Genomic DNA, 21,868 nt, shown 5'->3' on the forward strand with positions numbered 1-21,868 from the left:
GGGGGGTATTTAGCAATTTTCTTCATATTGCGGGCAGTCCCCAGGTTAAAAATGGAGTCCCTGGAGCATGCGTCACCACCTGATCCACTCTCAGAAGCTGCGGCACCCTCTGGGCCTCAGTCTGCCCTGGCGGCCATGACGGCGATCCTGTAGTCACTAGTGTCCAAAGTTGATATTGCCCTTCAAAAGCAGCCTGGCAAGCGTCCCCCGCCCTCACCTGTATCCTCTGCCACCTCAGAATCTAGGTCTGCGTCCACGCACCCTGAGTGCTCTGACAGTGAGGATGAATCCTCCTCCACTACGGCCGCGCATCAAAAGGGGCTTGTGGAGGCACTGATTGTGACAGTGTGGAAAACTTTAAATTTGGAGGGCACCGCAAATGCTGAGTCTGCGCAATTTGGTACCCGCAGACCATCCAAGGTGACTAAGATGTTCCCCTTTCCTGCCTTTTTCGACAAGATTGTTGCTAGTCAGTGGGGATCCCCAAAACGCATGGTTGGAATACCTAAGCGTTTCGCTAGGAGGTATCCTTTTGAAGCGCCCCTTTTGAAGAAACAAACGATTGCACCGGTGGTGGATTCTCAGGATTCCAGACTGAATAAATCCACAATTTTTCTGGTGGAAGATTCCCCTTCTAGAAGTTTTCCAGTCTTAAAGTCTCTGTGGACAAGAGCCGAGGCTCTGGTCCGATACCTAATCCCTGTGGCAGGTTCAAATTTGAGGTCTGTTTGCCATCACCTTGGCCTCCCAGGCCTTAACGGAATTGGTAAAGCTTCTGCGCCAGGATTTGGAAGGGGGTCAACATCCTCCTGAGCTGGTAGATCAGTTGATACAGGGGTTACAGTATATTTGTGATGCCTCGCTGGATGCGGCCCCCTTAGCCTGCAGTGTCTGTGACCGCTGTGTTTCTTCGCCGCATGATTTGGTTGAAATTCCAAAAAGATGTTGCCTTATCTTTTCTTTGTAGTAGACCGCCCGTTCGGAGCTTCTATGGAAGAGATCATTAAAGGTGTTACGGGAGGTAAGAGTACTCTGCCTCCACAGGTTGCCAAGAGCAAAGAGCCTCGTTGTAAATGTGCCCCTTTCTTGTCTGACTCGCAGGACAAGAGGTCAAAGTCCACCCATAACTTTGCGGTAGGTTCCAAGAGACCCTATGCTGGTAAATTAAAAGCTACCACTGGTCCTGCAGACAGGCCCTCCTCTGCAGCCTGTCTGAGTGGGGAGATGTCCTGGGCACGGATCCGGCTCAAGGGGTTTGGACTCCTGGAGATTTGAGCGATCCGGTTTTGTCTGTCCCTGTGGATGAATCGTCTGCAGGGGTGCCCGGTAAGAACCCTATCGGACAATGCCACGGCAGTGGCATATGTCAGTCATCAAGGGGGCACTAAAAGTGCCCTAGTGGCCGAAGAAGTAGCCGGCATTCTAAGAACGATGTGCTCCAGCCAAAGGGCACATTTAAGGGATGAAAAATTGGCAGGTGGACTACCTCAGTCGCCAGGCGTTGCTGCCGGGCAAATGGTCTCTTCACCTCGGAAGTGTTTCAGCTGTCTTTCTGGTGGGGGACACCTGATGTGGATCTGTTGGCCTCTCATCTCAAAGATTTGTGGCAAGATCTCGGGAGGTCGTCTCGGGTTTCCAGTTGAATGAAGACCTTGTTTTGCCTTCCTTGTGCACCAAGCCGAAACATCCTAAGAAATTGCTTTGCATTCCCTGGATGTGGTTCAGACAATCAGGCTGTACCTGTCAGCGACTGAGTAAGATTCGGAAATCGGAGTCCCGGTTTGTCCTTAAGGATTGATCTCGTAAGGGGCAGGCCACATCTGCTGCGACCATTTCGAGATGGATCAGGCAGACGGTGGTGCAGGCCTATTCCATTAGGTGTCAGGTTCCTTCTTTTCCCTGTTAAGGCACATTCTACAAGGGCGCTTGGTGCCTCCTGAGCCTTCCGTCATCAGACGTCAGTGGTCCAGGTGTGCAAGGCGGCCACATGGTCATCTGTGCATACAGTCAGTTTTACTAGGTGGATGTACTCGCATCTGCGAATGCTGTGTTCGGCCACAAAGTTTTGCAGGCTGCTGTTGCAGAGGCTCCTGCCTCTTGAGGGTGTATTTTTATTTTATTTTTTTTCTGGTGGTGAGCTCCAGTTGTTCCTGTTTGAGCTCCTAGTTTACCTAGTTGGCTATGTTTAGCCCTTTTGGGAATTGTGTATTGCTGTTTCCCACCCCTCATGTTGACACTGCTTTGGGACGTCCCAATGGTCAAAGAAGATATGGAGCTGTGTCTGTCAAAGAATGTAAGAGAATTGGATTTTTGTCCTACTGTAAAACCCTTTTCTCTGATCATTGATGGACACCACACTCACCCCCCTGTTGGGTTCGCTTATGTATACTTCTGACACTGCTTGTTACAAAACTGAAGTCCTATAGCAGGAAGTAGCAGTATACCCCCTAGGACTGCTCTATAGGCGTAGTCAAGCTTGTTTCCGTCTAGTGTCCTACTCTTATGTAGAGCAGCATAACCCAAGGGTCAAAGAAGATATGGAGCTGTTTCTGTCAATGAACATCAGTGAAAAAGATTTTACAGTAAGACAGTTATTTTTTATACCTGCAAAAAAATGTGCAATTTTTTGTCAAAGTGAACTTCTCCATTTAATTCTGTTCGTGAAGATTGCATTTTAAGGCTTTGCACTTTATTGGAGCCCGTTTTTTTTTTTTTTTTTTTTTTTGTGGTCTCTTGTCGACTGCTAGTTAAAATTTTAGAGAATTTGAGCTTTGTCATGTTCGAGTCGGTACTGCCCCACAGTAGAATCGGTCGCTTGCATCCCAGAGCTTTAAGTGCTGTGGTTCACATGGCTCGGTGCCTCGGTCACAGAACTCTTCAACGGGACACGCGGACCACGTGCACCTGAACAGCAAGCATACTCTTTAAAAGCCCCCAACCTATCAAAACCTGCATAGTACAATTGATACTGCAACATGTTTGGTATGCTGACTGGTCTTATCCTGACGAGCTATTTTTTCCTCTGAAGTATTTTGCTAAACTATATCATTATGACGGGTTTCTCAAAGAAATACAGCCAAAGCTTAGTTCTGCGCTCCTGTGACTTGTTTTCAGCAGACAACGGGCTGAAGCCCATTGTTGGCTGAAGTTACAAAGCTGGTCCAGGCTCGAGAAAGATCATGACCATATGGTCGGGATCTGTCCACATGCAGAAACTGTTAAGAGCCTGAGCCCAGCCGCTCCCGCCCCCTCCACAACCCAGCACTCCAGTAAGCGATGGAGGGGAGAGCAGAGATATGACAGTCACCAGCTCTCTGCTCAGGAAGCTTCTGGGAACCGAGCAATAGGTGGTGTTGAATTGCTTGGTTCTCATACTTGGAGCTGGCTGGGTACAGATGCAGCATCAAACCATGCTGCATCCACCTAGGTAAATATGATTCTAACATAAAACAATCCCATTCTTTAAGAAGTGGGCAGTTCCCATTGTGGATCCTGCTATCTCTTGCCTTAACCACTTAAGCCCCGGAAGATTTTACCCCCATTCCGACCAGGGGGTATTTTGCGATTCGGCACTGCGTGAATTTAACGCACAATTGCGCGGTCGTGCGACGCTGTACCTAAACGAATTTGACGTCCTTTTTTTCCCACAAACAGAGCTTTCTTTTGGTGGTATTTGATCACCTGTGCGATTTTTTGATCACGCGCTATAAACAAAAAAAGAGCGTCAATTTTGCAAAAATAGCAATATTTTTCACATTTTTTTATATGAAATTCCCCCCAAAAAAAATGTAAAAATCAAAATTTTTAAAAATTTTCGGCCAATTTATTTTATGCTACCTATGTTTGGTAAAAAAAATCGCAAAAAGCGTATTTTGATTGGTTTGCGCAAAAGTTATCGCGTTTACTAACAAAGGGAAAGATTTTTGTCATTTTTGTTGTTTTTTTTTTAACGCGTAATGGCGGCGATCTGCGATTTTTTTTGCGGTACTGCGACATTGCGGCGGACAGATCGGACCCTTGACTGACATTTTTGACACTTTTGGGGTTACCAGTGACATTTCTACAGTAATCAGTGCTATACATATGCACTGTTACTGTAAAAATACACTGGTAGTGAAGGGGTTAACTTTATTTGGAAGGGAGGGGCTGTGTGTGTCCCTAGGGGCGTGGTTTCTACTGTGATTGGCTGTGGCTCTAGCTGTAAGGACACTGATCAACGGATCTACATACCAGATCCGTTTTATCAGTGTCTTTGCAGCGAGGAGAATGACAGGCAGTTTGTTTACACAGGCTGCCTGACATTCTCCCTCTCCCCCGACGATCGCCGAGTGACCGGCGGACATCGGGTCCGCTGGTCACACGCGCGGGGGGGTCCGTGACCACGCGGGAGCGGGAGCGCGCCCCGGGGGGCGCGCGCTCGCTCCCTAGACCCTCACAAGCAAACAACGTAGCCCTACGTTAGTTTGCCTGTGAGGGGCTGACCGCCGACGTAGATAGTCGTGCGGCGGTCGGCAAGTGGTTAACAAAACACTTGACTGTTCCTGTTGAAGTACCGATATTTAATCTTGTTGCCACGTGACTGGAAATGCAGAAGTCCCTGTTATCACTGACAGGTCCGGCCTTGCAACCTGTCTTTGCTGCCATTTCACCAAACCTTGGGGGTATAAAAGGAAGATATGACTAAAACACCTAAGTTGGTCCTAGATGATCCATTTGGTTTTGAAACCATTAGAGCCAGTCGGTTGCCCTTCAGCACTATTGTGCTCATGGGCTTCTAAATATTGTGCATATATGATCCATAATGAGTCTGTTTCACTATTTGAGGGGAAAACTTTTTTTTCTCTATCGATCATTGACAGACGCAACTCCATATTCTAATTGAACATTGGGTTATGCTGCCCCCTACAGGAGTAGGACACTAGGCAGGAAAAATCTTTACCACGCCTATGGGGCAGTCCCTGCAGGCATACACCCACTCACTCTGCTATAGGATTCAGTTTGTTTCTACCTAGTTTAGGAGTAGGACCTAGTTCCTAACTGGGACTTCGGTCTTGGCTTGCCTTTTTTATTTTAAAGGGAACTTTCTTTTTTTTTTTTTTTCGCATTAAATTTTTTAGCTCGTTATGTTCCTGAGAGAACTGCAATCAACAGCCGGACTGGGTTTCGGACTGGATATCCTAGATCCTTAAGGTCGCCCGGCCAGCGAGCGTGTGCAGGTTGGGGGGACCCTGCTGTTTTTCTGTAGAATCGTTAAGCCTCATTTAAGCCCCATTTTGCAGAAGTTCCTATTGAAATGCATGGGCGGCCATGTTTTTGTTGTTTCCCCATAGGAATTCATTGGGCGGCCATTTTCTTGGAGTCCGCGGATGCTGGACAGCAGGGAGCAGCTAGGCCTTTACTCTAGTGTACTTCCTCTTACTGTGAAGATCGTTTTCTCTGCACAGCTTACGGATCCTGTTCTCCATATCGAACGGTGGTATGTCTATTGGGGTCCCTGTAGGTCTCTCACCCTGCTCTCTGCAGTGCTAGTGGCTGGGACTTGTTGTACCGCTGGTGCAGGGGTGTTAGTCAGTTTTTTGCAGTTTTTTTTAAAGTGACACTGCGCTATTCCAGGGTTTATATGGAGTCCCTGGAACAAATTTTACCTACAGATCCCCGTCCTTGCGGTTTCAGGGACCTCTTGGTCGCAAACCCCTATCTTCCTTAATGGCAGTTTTGGAAAACCTGGTGTCAAAAGTGGGTTTGGTTTTAAATACCACTTGTAAAAATCGCCCTATGCCCTCCCCTGCCTCTCCTGTATCTTCAGATTCTGAGGTAGATATGGCTGCTGCGGACGCAGGTCACCCTAAGGGTTCTGCGTCATTGCACTGGGATGGAGAGGCCAACATATCCTAATCTGCAGCCGCGCAGGAAAGCGCGCTGGTGGAGGCACTTTGTGTCAGTGCGGGAAGCTCTAAAAATGGCAGATGATTCTGCAGCGTCAGGGACGCAGGTGTAATTTGGCACTTGCAAATCCTGGAAGTCGGGCAAAGTTTTCCTTTTGTCCGGAACTTTTTGACAAAATTGTCTGACCAATGGGGGCGCCTCAAACAGATGTTAGTGGTGCAGAAGCGTTTTAAGAGGCGCTACCCATTCGCGGACGCGGTATCCACAAAGTGGACTGTTCCACCGAAGGTGGACCACCCGGTCTCCAGACTAAACAATCTATTGTGGTCCCAGTGGAGGAGTCCCCGGTCTTTACAGACCCTGTGCATAGACGGTTTGTCTCTGTCCCCCCACTTACATTTGATAGCGGGCTCAATACTTAAACCGATCTTCGTGATCACTCTGGTGTCCCAGACCATAACGGAATGGGCAAAGTTACTAAAAAGTGACCTAGAAACACAACAGCTCCCCCTGGGCCTGGCAGAGTTAACAGGCCAAATGGTCCAAGCCCTACTATTTATACAGATGCAAGATAAAGTATGTGAACCCTTTGGAATGATATGGATTTCTGCACAAATTGTTCATAAAATGTGATCTCATCATCTAAATCATAACATTAGACAATCAGTCTGCTTAAACTAATAAAACACAAAGAATGAAATGTTGCCATGTTTTTTTATTGAACACCCCATGTAAACATTCACAGTGCAGGTGGAAAAAGTATGTGAACCCCTAGACTAATGACATCTCCAAGAGCTAATTGGAGTGAGATGTCAGCTAACTGTGGAGTCCAATCAATGAGATAAGATTGGAGGTGTTGGTTACAGCTGCCCTGCCCTATAAAAAACACACAACAGTTCTGGGTTTGCTTTTCACAAGAAGCATTGCCTGATGTGAATGATGCCTCACATAAAAGAGCTCTCAGAAGACCTACGATTAAGAATATTTGACTTGCATAAAGCTGGAAAGAGTTATAAAAGTATCTCCAAAAGCCTTGCTGTTAATCAGTCCACGGTAAGACAAATTGTGTATAGATGGAGAAAGTTCAGCACTGCTGCTACCAGGGCTGTGGGGTCGGAGTCGAGGAGTCGGAGGAAATTTTGGGTACCTGGAGTAGGAGTTGGCAAACAATGCACCGACTCCTACTAAATTTAGATTGGAATTTAAAAAAAAAAAGAAAGTTTAAATGTCCCAATTCACAAAAAGTTATAATTAATGACTTGGTATAAGGAAACTTATAATTGAGGAGGCCAAATGTAAAAAGGAAGAACTACAGAAAGTTCTGAAAGGACGTTTTGTCTTCCTTAAAGCGGAGTTCCGGGCACAGAAGTAATTTTTTAATAAACATACCCCCGGGACAGTCAGGGCTAGCACATTCCACAATGGCTAGCCTCTGATCTGTCCCGGTTCGCACTTACCTTTTAGAAGAAATACTTATAACATTTCTTCCACAGCGTTTCCATCTCTCTTGTGGGCAGCTGAAACCGGCTCGGTCCTCTTCTGTGTCTTCTTCCGGGTCTTCTTGTCCCAGAATGCGCCTGCACCGGGCCCTTTCGTCACTTCCGGTGCGGCGCCGCATTCCTCCACAGCTTCTGGGCATGCCCAGAAGCTGTTTAGCAGGGGAATGCGGCGTCGCCCGGAAGTGACGAGCGGGGCCGGTGCCGTCGCATTCATTCCTGGGAGCGATGACGTTCAGCTCCCAGGAATCATAGCGAGACAGGAAGTGACGGGGTGAGCCGCGGCGCCGAGGGAGGAAGTACTCTGAGGTGAGTATTTACGATCTTCAATTAAAAGGTGAGTAAACAAAAAAAAAAAAAAAACTATCCAATTCCTTTTCAGGTAATGTCGAACTAGCGGAGGGGCACAAAAAAAAAATCGTTTTTGTGCCCGGAACTCCACTTTAAAATGGATGCATGCACACGTCAGTGTCAATTATTTTGCTATTAATGCTAGATTTGTGGATGAAAATAAAAAAACAATAACACGGTCCCTCGGATTAAAGGACACTCAGGCACATCACACCAGTGATTACCTTCAGAAGTTAGTGGAGGGTGTTCTAGAAGATTTTGAAATTACAAAGGAACAGATTTTGTGTGTTGTGACAGATAATGCTTCTAACATGTTGAGCACAATTGAGAAGATGAACGCAGATGAAGAAGGTAACAAACGGATATTGGAGTTAGAGGAAGACAGCTCTGCAAGTATTGGAGAAAGTTTGAAGAGAATGCTGACATTTTTTTAGACAACTTTGTTGAAGAAGCATTGAAGCTTGCTACTATTCATCATATGCGATTTGCTGTTCATACACTGCAACTTGCCATAAGAGATGGATTAAAAGATCGCCATGCAGCTACACTAATTGGCAAATTGCGGCAAGTAACTGTTGCAGCCAGGGCCCCGAAAACCGATGCAATTTTGAAAAGATGTGCAGGAAAAGGAGCCATTTTGGATCAAACAACTCGCTGGGGAAGCACTTATTTAATGGTGAAGCGTTTGCTTGAACTTAAAGACTTCATAGAAGAAATGGACAATTAAAATCTTGCATTAACTGAAAGCCAGTGGTCACAAACCAAAGAGCTGGAGAACCTTTCTCACCCCATCACAAAGAGGTTGCAAAGTGACGATCTAACCCTAGGTAAATTCCTCTTGGAATGGAAGAGCCTGTTATATCGCCTGAACAAAAATGGAGGGTTAATAGCTGAGGGCATTGCATCTTCAATGATGAAAAGAGTCTTTTGCTGGAAAATGAAATCTTGTTAGCGGCTATTTGTCGACCCAATGAGCCGACTTTTGTTGAACGGTGAACAGACTGCTACTGGGAAAAAGGCCCTCTGATGTAGCAGTTCGCATGAAGTGATTACGACCTGAAATGCCTCCACAGGATGAAGTTCTTTTAAGCAATGGTGGTCACTCAGGATCTTCTTCAAACGAAGAATTAGACTTTAAATCCTTCTTAGACAAAATGGATGTTGCTAAAGGAAAGCAACGTCGCATAAGCATTACAGAACCAGTAAATGTCCAAATAAAAAAATTCCAACAGGAGTTTTATAAAGCACTAAAAAGTTGAAAAGTATGATCGCTCATCAAAACTTACTGTTGAAGAAGCCATCCAGAGATCATTAGTGATGTGGCCAGAATAGTTATTGCAATGCCACCCACCCAAGTTAGTGTCGAAAGATTAATACAGGGGAGTCGGAAGTACAAAAAACTGAGGAGTCGGAACATTTATCTACCGACTCCACAGCCCTGGCTGCTACTCTCCCTAAGAGTGGCCGTCCTGTAAAGATGACTGCAAGAGCACAGCGCAGACTGCTCAATGAGGTGAAGAAGAATCCTAGAGTGTCAGCTAAAGACTTACAAAAGTCACTGGCAAATGCTAACATCCCTTTTAGCGAATCTACAATACGTAAAACACTAAACAAGAATGGATTTCATGGGAGGATACCACAGAGGAAGCTACTGCGGTCCAAACAAAACATTGCTGCACATTTACATTTTGCACAAGAGCACCTGGATGTTCCACAGCAGTACTGGCAAAATATGCTGTGGACAGATGAAACCAAATTTGAGTTGTTTGGAAGAAACACACAACACTGTGTGGCAAAAGAGGCACAGCACACCCAACATCAAAACCTCATCAAAACTAGTATAGTGGTGGGGGGCATCATGGTTTGGGGCTGCTTTGCTGCGCCAGGGCCTGGACGGATTAGTATCATCAAAGGTAAACTGAATTCCCAAGTTTATCAAGACATTTTGCAGGAGAACTTAAGGCCATCTGTCTACCAGCTGAAGCTCAACAGAAGATGGGTATTGCAACAGGACAATGACCCAAAGCATAGATGTAAATTAACAGAATGGCTTAAACAGAAGAAAAATACGCCTTCTGAAGTGGCCCGGCCAGAGTCCTGACCTCAACCCGATTGAGATGCTGTGGCATGACCTCAAGAAAGCGATTCACACCAGACATCCCAAGAATATTGCTGAACTGAAACAGGTCTGTAAAGAGGAATTGTCAAGAATTACTCCTGACCGTTGTGCTGACCGTTGTGCACATCTGATCTGCAACTAGAGAAAACATTTGGTTGAAGTTATTGCTGCCAAAGGAGGTTCAACCAGTTATTAAATCCAAGGGTTCACATACTTTTTCCACCTGCACTGTGAATGTTTACATGGTGTGTTCAATAAAAACATGGCAACATTTTATTCTTTGTGTTATTAGTTTAAGCAGATTGTGATTGTCTATTGGTGTGACTTGGAGGATGATGATGATGATGATCAGATCACATTTTATGACCAATTTGTGCAGAAATCCATATCATTCCAAAGGGTTCACATACTTTTTCTTGCAGCTGTATGGGATGCGTTGCTAGATCTGGCCCCTCTTGTAGCCAGAGTATCTGCAGTGGGGATAGCTATTAGATGCATGGTGTGGTTAAAAAGCTAGTCTACGGATCAGGCTTCCAAAGAGTCTCTATTAGAACTCTGCTTTACGGGGACTGTTTTTTTGTATCCTCATTGGATGAACTGATCAAGGGTCTTACAGGTGGGAAGAGGGAAGTCACCACGTAATAGACTGGCGGCCTTATTTTACAGCCCACAGGTGACCTTTTCGTGCCTCCGGCACGCAGGAGAAAGAATCCTAAGCCATTTAGGTCTTCGGGGGGGGGGGGGGGTTCAAGAAGACATGGCCGGGTAAGCTGAGAGTAAGCCAATCCAGATCTACAGACAAATCCCAGTCTGCATAACTGGGGTGGGGGGATGTCTTTGCTTCTTTCTGGAACCATGGACCTCCTTGATTCAGGACAAATGGGTCCACGAACTGATCCGATCAGGTTACAAGATCAAATTCAGGTCTCCACCGACGGACAGATTCTTCCCTTCCAGATTCTTCCCTTCCAGATTCTTCCCATCTATGCCCATCTCCAGATCGGTTAAGGGATCTGCGAGAGGTTGTACAAGATCTGCTGCCGCAAGGGGTGATTGTGCCAGGTTCCCTCTCGGGAATCCTTTAAGGGTTCTATTCATACCTGTTCACTGTTCCCAGGAAAGAAGGCAAAGTGCGTTTAATCCCTGACCTCAAGGCTCTGAACTGCTTTGTGTGGGTACAGAAGTTTTGAATGGAGTCCATTCGCACAGTAGTGGCGTCCCTACACCAAGGAGACTTTGGCCTCCAGTATCAAGGACGCATATCTACACATCCCTATTTACGCCGAACACCAGCGTATTCTTCGTTTCAATATAGAGGAGCATTATCAATTTGTGGCATTACCCTTTGGTCTCGCCTCCGCTCCCAGGGTCTTCACCAAAGTTTTGGCTCCGGTATTGGTATTGGCATTACTGGGACAACGGGGGATTGTAGTATTCTTGAGCGCAGACTTTCATTCAGCCCTGTTGGGCAAATTGACAATCACTGTACGAACTCTGCAAGAGTTTAGTTGGAACATGAATTTCAAAAAATCTGCTCTGGTACCATCTTCAAAACTGGATTATCTGGGCCTGACACTGAACTCGGCTTCGGCGAGGTTGTTTCTTCCCCCAGAAAAGCGGAAATAGTTGCAGAGGGCAATTTGGTGCCCTCTGCCCACGGCTTGGCTTATGTCAATCATCAAGGGGGCACCAAGAGTGTCTTGGCGGCCCGGGAGGTGGCCGAGATCCTGAAATGGGCAGAAAATTTTGTTCCAGCCCTTTCCGCTGTGCATATCCCAGGAGTGTAAAACAGTTGTTGCTGTATACTGACCACGGAGGGCTTAGGTAGCCCAGGACCGATTGTTCCCCATAATTGAATATATATATGCATATATGCCCCCCTTCCCTGCCTGAAGTACTTCACATACTAAGGAGAGGTTATTCCCTGCTACCAACCAGAGTACAGAGGTTGGAAATTTAATATTCCAAGGAACGCACAGGAAAGGCTGCTTCTCGTCCTACTCTAAGCCACTTTTATATAACATTAGATCCATCATAGTTATGGTGTAATATATACACATATAATTTGAAAAGATACCTAAGAGAGGACCCCTACCTTTTCTGGCTGCGATCCCTATTGAGGAGGCTACATTAAGGGTAAACCTTGAAGCCTTCCTTCTGGGGACACATTTGGGACTTAAAGTATCGGATCCAGTGCAATAAATTTGTTCATGACGTCTGTAAAGAATTTATATTTTCGGAAGAAACATCTTCCAAGCAGCATCTAGTATCGCTACAACCTTGTCGTCTAGCATGAGTCACTACCAAGAAGGAAATACCGGTCTGTTATGGTCTCTCAGGCCCTGAGGAAGCCTTGAGCGAAACGCGTCGGCTTGCTGGGGACCTACTTTGACCGAATCCAGCTTGAGACCCACTCTCCACCCTACACAGGCTTTTTTTCTGGTCATATCCCCCTAAGGGATTTGTTTCTATATTGCTAGTGACTCTCAATGTTTGATTTTAGTATTGTATGTCAGTCTGTTGTTTTTGAGTATACATGGTTGTCCATGTGTAGTTTTATCCTGCAACCATCAATAAAATGTATTTTGGTTTTATATAAATTGGTTTTGTGTCTGATCCTTCTACTCCCACTGGCCTGTAAAGCCCCATCTTCTTCTATCCTATTTTTTGTTGGTCTCTCATAGGGGTAAGGGCCTCAATTACACGGAAAAAATTTGTATAGAGTGTAAAACTGGCAGGTTGATTACCTGAGTCGTCGGGTATTGGGTCAGGGGGAATGGTCCTTGCACCCGGAGGGGTTTCACTTTCTATGCGTCCGGTGGAGGACACCTGACGACAAACGGTTAGCCTCTTGACTCAACAAGAAGGTACAGAGGTTTGTTGCCAGGTCTCGAGATCCTTTGGCCGACTCCACAGACGTGCTCCGTGGGGGCAGTATCGGCTGATCTATGCATTCCCTCCGCTGAAACTCCGGCCAAGACTTCTGCGCAGAATAGAGGTGGAAGGGTTTCTGGTCATTCTGGTGACCCCAAACTGGCCTCCCCGGTCTTGGTACTCGGATCTGGTAAGGTTGGTCGCCGATGCTCCTCTGAGGAAAGATCTGCGGTCTCGAGGGCCGATCTTCCATCCTGCTTTAGTCACTGGCTTTAACGACGTTGTTGAAAGCCAGATATAAAGGATAGGTCTTTCTGACTGTGTGATTCCTACACGTTTGAAGACTAGAAAATCTACCTCCAGGAAGATCCATCGTACGTGGGAATCGTACATTTCATGGTGTGAATCGTTGAAGGTGCATCCTCGCTTTTTTCGGTGGCTAGGATTTTGAGCTTTCTCCAAAGAGGGTTTGAACAGCGGTTGGCCTTGGGTACTATAAGGCTCCGTTCACATGTAGGCGTTTTGGGGCGTTTTTGGGGAGTTTTTCTGCTCTAGGATCAGCTCTTAAAACGCCCAACAAGACCAATCCTATTCATTTCAATGGCCCCTGTTCACATCTGAGTGTTTTGATGCTGTGAGCAAAATGCCCAACGCTCAAAGTACATGAGCTTCTTTTTGGGCAGATTACAGGCATTTTCCATTGGTCTCTATTCAATCTAAAAACGCCTGCAATAACGCCCGAAAAAACGCCCATAACGCCTGTAATAGCAACGCCAAGATGTGAACATAGCCTAAAAGGCCAAGTCTCTGCTTTGGCTGCGTTTTTTTCCAACACGTTTTAGCTACACTTTGATTCACACATTTATTCAGGGGCTTCGCCATATGGCTCCTTTGAGCCTCCAATGTGTGTCTGCGCTGCTCTTAAAATTATTAAATTATCTGCAGTATAGTGTAACCATATGATTAATGATGGGGGGGGGGATGGTGAGAGAGGAGGGGGGGGGGGTGGTGAGAGAGAGAGAGGGGGGGGGGGGATGGTGAGAGAGAGGGGGGGGGGATGGTGAGAGAGAGGGGGGGGGGATGGTGAGAGAGAGGGGGGGGGGATGGTGAGAGAGAGGGGGGGGGATGGTGAGAGAGAGGGGGGGGGGATGGTGAGAGAGAGGGGGGGGGGATGGTGAGAGAGAGGGGGGGGGATGGTGAGAGAGAGAGAGGGGGGGGGGGGATGGTGAGAGAGAGAGAGGGGGGGGGATGGTGAGAGAGAGAGAGGGGGGGGGATGGTGAGAGAGAGAGGGGGGGGGATGGTGAGAGAGAGAGAGGGGGGGGATGGTGAGAGAGAGAGAGAGAGAGAGAGAGAGGGGGGGGGGATGGTGAGAGAGAGAGAGAGAGAGAGAGAGAGAGGGGGGGGGATGGTGAGAGAGAGAGAGAGAGAGAGAGAGAGGGGGGGGGGATGGTGAGAGAGAGGGGGGGGGTGGTGAGAGAGAGAGAGGGGGGGGGATGGTGAGAGAGAGGGGGGGGGATGGTGAGAGAGAGGGGGGGGGGATGGTGAGGGTGTGAGGAGGAGGGGGTGGTGAGAGGGAGGGGGTGTTAGGCCCCCCTATCCCTGCCTGCAGTCCCTCCTGTGCCCCCTCTCTGTGGGTAGGTGTGTGAGATGCACCTAACTCCGCCCATTCTCGTCCTCTGGGCCCTCGGTCAGCCTGTCTTCCTGTTAATATCCCAGCTGGGAGTGGAGGTTTGAGGAGTGCAGGCTCTGGGAGGCACAAGGGATGCTACACCCGCTGCTGCTCAGGACAGGGTGGCACCGTGGCAGTGGAGATCTTCTCCCTCCTGGGCTCTCGGTTCTAGCCAGCCTCCAAGGCCAGCCGGCTGCCTGCTCGTTGTGTGAAGACACCACAGCTCAGTAGCAGCAGCTGCTGTTGGCGTTGGATTGGCGGATTTTGCTCCATTGCGCTGCACCCCGCCATCATCAGACTGGCGGGACTCTTTGGTTCCCACGAGCACTGGGCGCAGAGGAGAAGGAAGGTAAATCCTCCTCCACTTTGAATTATCGGCAGGGCCAGGGAGTCATGGCCGTTAAGTCACTGGTTGCTGGATGCCAGGCGGCTATAGCAACCAGTGGCCAATAGTCTCAGGTGAAGGCGGGGGTGGCTATATTACCGCTCCCCCCTTTGCGAAGTGCCGCCCTAGGCCTGGGCCTTGTTTGCCTACGCCAAAATACAGCACTGGATGTACCATGTAGCATGCTCCAAAAATGAACTTGGCCCTTAGTAACTTACTGAGTATGCAGCTTCATTATCTTTTTAATCCCTCCTCGTTCCTCTTCTAGCTGGCACCATAATCTCTGCCCCAGGTTTCCACATTCAGGGTGTCTTCCTTCTCTTGGAACATGCTTTATAGCCACACTTACACACTAGGGCTAGAGCTGTCTTTCTATACTGTGTTCAGTAATAGCATTACAGCCTTGTAGCTTAGGATGGCAAGGCACTCCCCCACTGCTCACCCCTCCCTAAGCTATCAAATTGGTTGGATGCTGCACTGTCAACTGTTAACACTTTCCGATGAACATCAGAAGTCCAGGGAAACCTCACGGAGAACAGCCAGCAGCGATAACATTTTGTAAACAGCATTTGTTAGGGTAAGCGGTTTAGCAAATGGTTAACTGGGAATTTTTTTTTTTGTTTTTCCCCAGCTTAAAGCGGTTCTCTAGTCACCTTTTTGTACAAATTTAAAAGTCGGCAGCTACAAAAACTGTAGCTGCTGACTTTTAATAAGCAAACACTCACCTGTCCAGTTTCTTCACCGGTCTTCGGTCCCCAGCATTGGTGTTCTGTCGGATAATGCCTCTGATCTGCACACGAGCAGTATGTAACGTCACTCCAGGTGATCAGTTAATCAGCTGGCATGACGTTAACTCTGCCCATGCGCAGATCATCAGAGGCATTATCCGACGATCTGCAAAGCGTGGAGGGGGAATATAATTGTCAGATTCTGCCTTGCTCGGTCTGTGCATGCATGAGACTTGAGTGACTTAATCTGCCCTGCAGCACAGCCAAATCCACCCAAAAGCAACAGTATTCCATCTGTGACTCTGCCAATGATGCCGCTTAAGTCTCGCGCGAGGCATAATCTGACATTCTCCCTCCTGCCTTTGCAGATTATCAGATAATGCCTGTCGATCTGCACATGCATAGTGTTGACATCTTGCCAGCTGATTAATAGATCAGATGGAGTGACATTACGTACTGCGCATGCGCACATTGTTGGAGGCCCTATCCGTCAGGATGCATTATTTGACAGAACACTGGCATCTTAACTCTGGGTAGCCAGCTATGACTGCTTACAGCTTCACTGGTGGCTGCACATACACAAACTGCACTGTGCCTTGTAGATGTTATCCCAATTTGACTGCAAAAGTGGAAATTTACTTGAAAGGGTAAATCAGCTAGTAAAGAAAAAACAATATAGCGTATACAATTGCGACGCAATTACAGTAGGATTCGTATGTTAAAAATTACCTTTCCTTTTCAATCCGGGGGCCATTGACTTCACTCCGCAGCTGTTGTAATTTTCTGAAAATGCAATATGACTACCTGGTGGTGTTCTGTACACAGAATATGTACTGACCACACCCCAGAAACCTAATTTCTTGCTTGTGTGGTTGGCTCACCAATTTTCCCTGAAGTTTGCCTAAGATACAAGTCAGATTTCTGGCATCCCCTGCAACAAAAATGTCTTTTTTGGTGAGATACTCCCAATAGGAACGCGTCTAAAGGAATGCAGGCCCAGCAACTTTCCTCATTAGAGCCCTGTAGCTGCCACAGCTAATAGATAAGAGGAACAAACAATGATTTCTTCAGAATAACAAAAGGTAGGAATCTGCAACAAAGTTTGTTAAAATCCTTGTAATATACAGAAATCACCAGTACATTCTAGTCAAAAATGCACTCCCTTCATCGAAGTAAAAAATGTCCCAATAATTGTATTGCCCCCCCCCTCACCTCCCTTTAGACTTACCTGAGTCCTATCTAGATCCAGCACTCTGCCAGTCGCTGGTCTCTTTCTCTCCTCAAAGGCTCAGAGACCATAGTGGGGGCCATTGACTCCTGCTGCTGTCGATCAAATCCAGTGAGGGAGAATGGCAAGCGCCGAGCCGCTCTGTTTGTTTGTTCCATCGAGCACACACAACCTGGCTTGAGAACACAGGTATGCCACCATAAGAAGTGCCTTCTTATGGTGGCACACAGAAGAGAAGGAGCCAAGAACGCAGGCAGGGGACACCAGAAGAGGTTCAGGCTGCCCTGTGCAGTACCATTGTGCTAAGATCTACCTAGCTTACAACTATGGACCTAATTAAAAAAAATCTCTACATTTATATAAAATTACCTATTTGGTTACAGGTTGCTCTAAAAAAAAATGTAATGAAATAAAATTGGTATATATTATGAATATTTATCCACTACCTGCGCACCCTATGTGTTAAATGACTAATAGACTGTTGCCGAAAAAATTATATAAATGGAGCTGCAGGTTGGGCCAAAAAGGTCTGAATAGATATAATTTCAAAGAATTGATTAACCGTACTTAATCGATCCTTGACAAACAGCGCTTTATAAACACTACATCATACTTGATCAATTCATAACTATCAAAGTGCATTCAGTGCAAAAAGTGCCAATATAAATGTGAACATTGGAAAAAAATATATAATATGCAAAAAAGTGCTGTAAACATTAAACTCCAAAGAAAACTGATATAGAATGTCCATAATCACCAATGTGATTCAAAGGTGTGATATCTTAAATCCATCCTCAAATTCCTCCACAGGATATGCCGGGATGTGCTTTAGTCCACCACCAATATATGAATTGCCTACTCGCCAAAAGTAAGTATGGATCTCGCATAGGTTGAAAGGGGGAGGCCCTTTAAACTGGGCAAATGCTTTCTGCCAGGGCCATGACGATGAGCCACATCAAGAGGGGGACAAGACAAAAAGGCTCCCATAGTGTAGTAGATTAAGTTTATTCAAAATTGCAAAAGTTAAAATCACTTACAATGTTGCAGATAAAACAGCTCTGAACGAACTGCGGGGCTGCCAATTGCATTCCAACCTGCCAAAATGACGTTTCGCGTTATCCCGGAGCCCTACGCATTTCGTCAGACTTCTGAGGTCCTCAGGGGTCATCTGATGACTAGGGATAATCAAACTTTTGAAAAGTTTGGTTCGACCAGAACACCCGAATTTCCCGAAGGTTCGGATTCCAGAACCCCATTAAAATCAATGGGATCCCAACTTCTGGAATCAAAAAACACTATTTTGAAGCCCTAAAACCCAATAAATGCCCCTAAAAGTGCCTAGGGTTCTGGGTCATGCCCCAGGGACTATTTTTCACACAAAACAAAGTTCTTAAAAATTGTCGTTTTTTGATAGAGAGCCAATTATTGAAAAAAAATAAGAGATTTCTTTGAATTTAATGTCTGGGGTGGGGTCTAAAAAGTGTACCTGTGAAGTTTCAGCTCTGTAGCATGTCCAGAACCAGAAAAAAAGATAATTTTTCTTAGAATTTCAGTAGCGCAGGGATGGTGTTACCCTCCTTTCACACCTATGTATGTGTGTGTGTGTATGTATGTATATATGTATATATGTATATATGTATATATATATATATATATATATATATATATATATATATATATATATATATATATATATATATATATATATATATATATATATATATATATATACACCTATAAAGAAGTTCAGATGTCATGCCTGCCTCCAAAGACGCCAAAAAAAACACCTAATAAACGCCTGAAACAAAAACGTCCAGGTGTGAAAGGAGGGTAACATCATCCCTGCGCTACTGAAATTCTAAGAAAAATTATTTTTTTCTGGTTCTGGACATGCTACAGAGCTGAATCTTCACAGGTACACTTTTTAGACCCCCCAGAAACTAAATCCAAAGAAATTTTTTTTTTTTTTTCAATTTCTTCAATAATTGGCTCTCTATCAAAAACGAAAATTTTTAAGAACTTTTTTTTGTGTGAAAAATAGTCCCTGGGGCATGACCCAGAACCCTAGACACTTTTTTATGGGCATTTATTGGGTTTTAGGGCTTCAAAATTGTGTTTTTTGATTCTCTCTCTCTGACACCCTGACATGGAAGAGTTCGGTCACCCTGGCATAGCAGAGTCAGTTCACCCTAAACTACACTACCGTCACCCTGACACTAAAACTTTCCCTACAGAAACTTGATTATTGAATCTAACTATAGTGGTATATAGTACCCTAACTACACACTAATAATTGCAAAATTACACTGGAGCAGCAGGAGTAACAGAAATGCTTCCACTCTATTGCACAGCCTCTCTATTAAAGTGCTAGAGATTTGGCGGGGCTATGTTATATACTGGGGGGCGTATTCACTCCTGATTGGCCTCTGGACCCCCTAGTCACTCCAATGGGCTTTTACTGATGTTTTTGGGCCAATCACGGGCTTTTAAAGCCCAGTTCCTTCCCATTGCTTTTTGGGCGGTTCTGGTGGCCGAATTCCAAACTTTTACCGCATAAAGTTCGGAATTCGGCCGAATTTCGAACTGCCAATGTTCGGGTCGAACCGATGGTCGACCCGAACCGTTCGATCATCCCTACTGATGATGTCAGATATGTGTCAATGCATTAATCAAGTACAGTTGATCGGTTCTTTGGAATTATAACTAAAAATTTATAGAATTTGGTAGGGATTGATATCTTCACTGTTGACTTTCATCTGAACTGCAATTTGTAAACTTTACATTTCTACTTATGATTCATATTAGTGGAGTGCCATTGAGTTGAATCGTATTAGTTTATGTAAACCTCTGTATATGGGAGTGATGTGGCATTTTCTAGTGCTTGTTGCACAAGTTGTACATCAGATGCACATAACCTTACAAAACAAGACCTGCTTTTTATATTATTCCTCCTTTGATAATGTGTGCTTATTTTCCTTTTATGTAATTTGTTAATTTTTCAAGACAAACTTATTTTGCTTAATAACTTGCCCCTTAATGAATGCCAAGAAAAATGTATGGTAAGTGCTTTTTTTTTTTGTTTTCTTTTGTTTTTTCAGGACTCGGGGGGATTCATTGTTATGTTCTGTAGGAAAGTCTACTAGTAAGGCCCCGTTCACACTGGGGCGATCCGACTTGCCGGGGCGACCTCATAGGTCGCGGCGCGCTGCTCACACCGCGACCTCGGAGCGGCCGGCACGGACTTCATAACATTGAAGTCTATGCGGGTCGCCCCAAAGAAGCTCCGGACCCTTTTTCTAAGTCGGAGCGACTTGTGTCGCTCCTATTAGAACGGGTCCACAGCTTCTCTATGGCAGGCGACCTGTCAGGCGACCAGGTCGCCTGACAGGTCGCCCCAGTGTGACGTCAATGAGACGTGTGCATCTTGCTGGAACAACGTTTAAGATATTTTAAAGAAACTCTTTCTAAAATAAATATCTAGACTGCCAACGCTGAACTCTTCTGAAAATGCTAGCTGCCTGGTTCTTAATCCATGGCTCCCAGCTGCCACCTCTGCCTTTACGACCACTTATACTACTGCTTTTGCACTAAACTGAACAAGGGAGTGAAAAGGGTTGTACCTGGCTAACAGTTTTTTTTTTTGCCATTGTCCAGTTCTCCTTTGGCAGCAGTACAACCCTGTTGTCTCAGAATTCCTTCTTACCATGTGCCCCTTAAACTGCAAGAAAATAGTTTTTTGGCGTTTTTTAGAAGTGAGGAAGGGTTAGAACATTTGTGTCAGGGGAGCGTTTTCCTGACTTGACAGACAGGAAGTAATGAGCAAATCTTCCCAGGGCACACATACTTTTTGTGCTTAGCCACCCACCGCATTTCATTTAAAGCTTGTTGCAGGGACTTGAAGGGATATGAAATCTTGTAACAATGTCATTGTCGTCAATAAAAACTTGGCACAAGTAGTTTTTTTTTTTTTTAATGCAATTCTGTTTTTTTCAGACATGGTACTTAACAAGTTCTTCTCTTCTAGGGCACAAAACTATGGATCATTATGGAATATTTAGGTGGAGGCTCTGCGCTAGACTTGGTAAGTATAATAGAGATCCAATGGTTTAAACTGTAAGTTACCCCAAAAGCAAAGGTTCCATATGTGCGGGCTATGCATCTAACTCCTAATATAGCCTGTATTTTTTTATTTAATCTGGTATTGGTAAAATCCTGGTGATCCTCAGAGTTCCCCTTTGCGTCCTTTTATCTAACTGATTATGCCCAGCATGGAAGCAAATCAATGCTGAAGTGGTCAGTTTGCATCCCCGGGAATGCTTCTAAGAGATACAGGACTCTGTGCCGACAAATGGTGTGCCTGTATCTCATACAGTCTAGGGCCAGGCGCTATGACCCCCCACCCAGCCCTGCTCTGCCGATGTTCCTTGAATTGCTGCTGGGAGATGCAGAACATCACTTTAGGTTAAGCCATACACTGAAATTCGGCCAGTTAATGATGAACCAAACAAAACTTGCTTAGTGGGGTTCCCTGTTGCCCCCCCCCCCATCTATTATCCTTCAATTTAAAAATGGAAGGAGCTTGGCAGAAGATTGTTGGCTAAAGAGCAGCAGCATCCAGTTCAGAAGTAACTGCTGTTCAGATATTTTGACTGCTGCCAGTGGCAAGTGATTTATCTATCCACCAGTGAGTGGAGGAATCTATTGGAATTTTAAAATTTGAAAACGTGTGTATGGCCAGCCCTACTGTCTCGCACCTGTGGGCTGTGTAGCTGAGGATTTTGCTTCAGGTATGTGAATTTTTGCCGCCTTGATCTTCGGTATAATACTATGCCAATGATGGTCTGTGCTTGGGTAATCAAATTGCCTAGTTAGTGCTGTAAACCAGGAAATATAAAGCTCAACGCTGTGCAACTATAAATTTATTAATTGCAATTGGGCTACACCTGCAGTGCAAGGGGTAACTGCTTGTTTTGTCTTGGGGCTAGGAGAATCACTTTTACTTACCTGATCCTCCACTCCTCCAGCAGGTGTTGCCCCCTCTTTCCCCTCCCCATGATTCAGTGGTTGACTGTCCCTCATTGTCCATACATCCAAAGTAGGGCTAATGGCCCCTGCAATAGCCTTGATGACA

The 21,868-nt window shown here is 45.7% G+C and overlaps 1 protein-coding gene across 2 annotated transcripts in view; it reads left to right on the forward strand.

Annotated features, from left to right (window-relative positions):
• The window catches only part of STK26 (serine/threonine kinase 26), a gene marked incomplete at its 3' end in the record, with an annotated part of 321,958 nt that overhangs the window by 119,306 nt on the left and 180,784 nt on the right, over window positions 1–21,868 (forward strand). For both annotated transcript variants that reach the window (XM_082264444.1, XM_082264443.1), the window contains exon 3: window positions 20,762–20,818. In XM_082264444.1, coding sequence (XP_082120570.1) covers window positions 20,762–20,818 — 57 coding nt within the window. The remainder of the gene's footprint in view (window positions 1–20,761; window positions 20,819–21,868) is intronic.

This window comes from Pelophylax lessonae (assembly GCF_965119305.1).
Source record: "Pelophylax lessonae genome assembly, chromosome: 7".
In the NCBI taxonomy this organism is placed as follows: domain Eukaryota; kingdom Metazoa; phylum Chordata; class Amphibia; order Anura; family Ranidae; genus Pelophylax; species Pelophylax lessonae.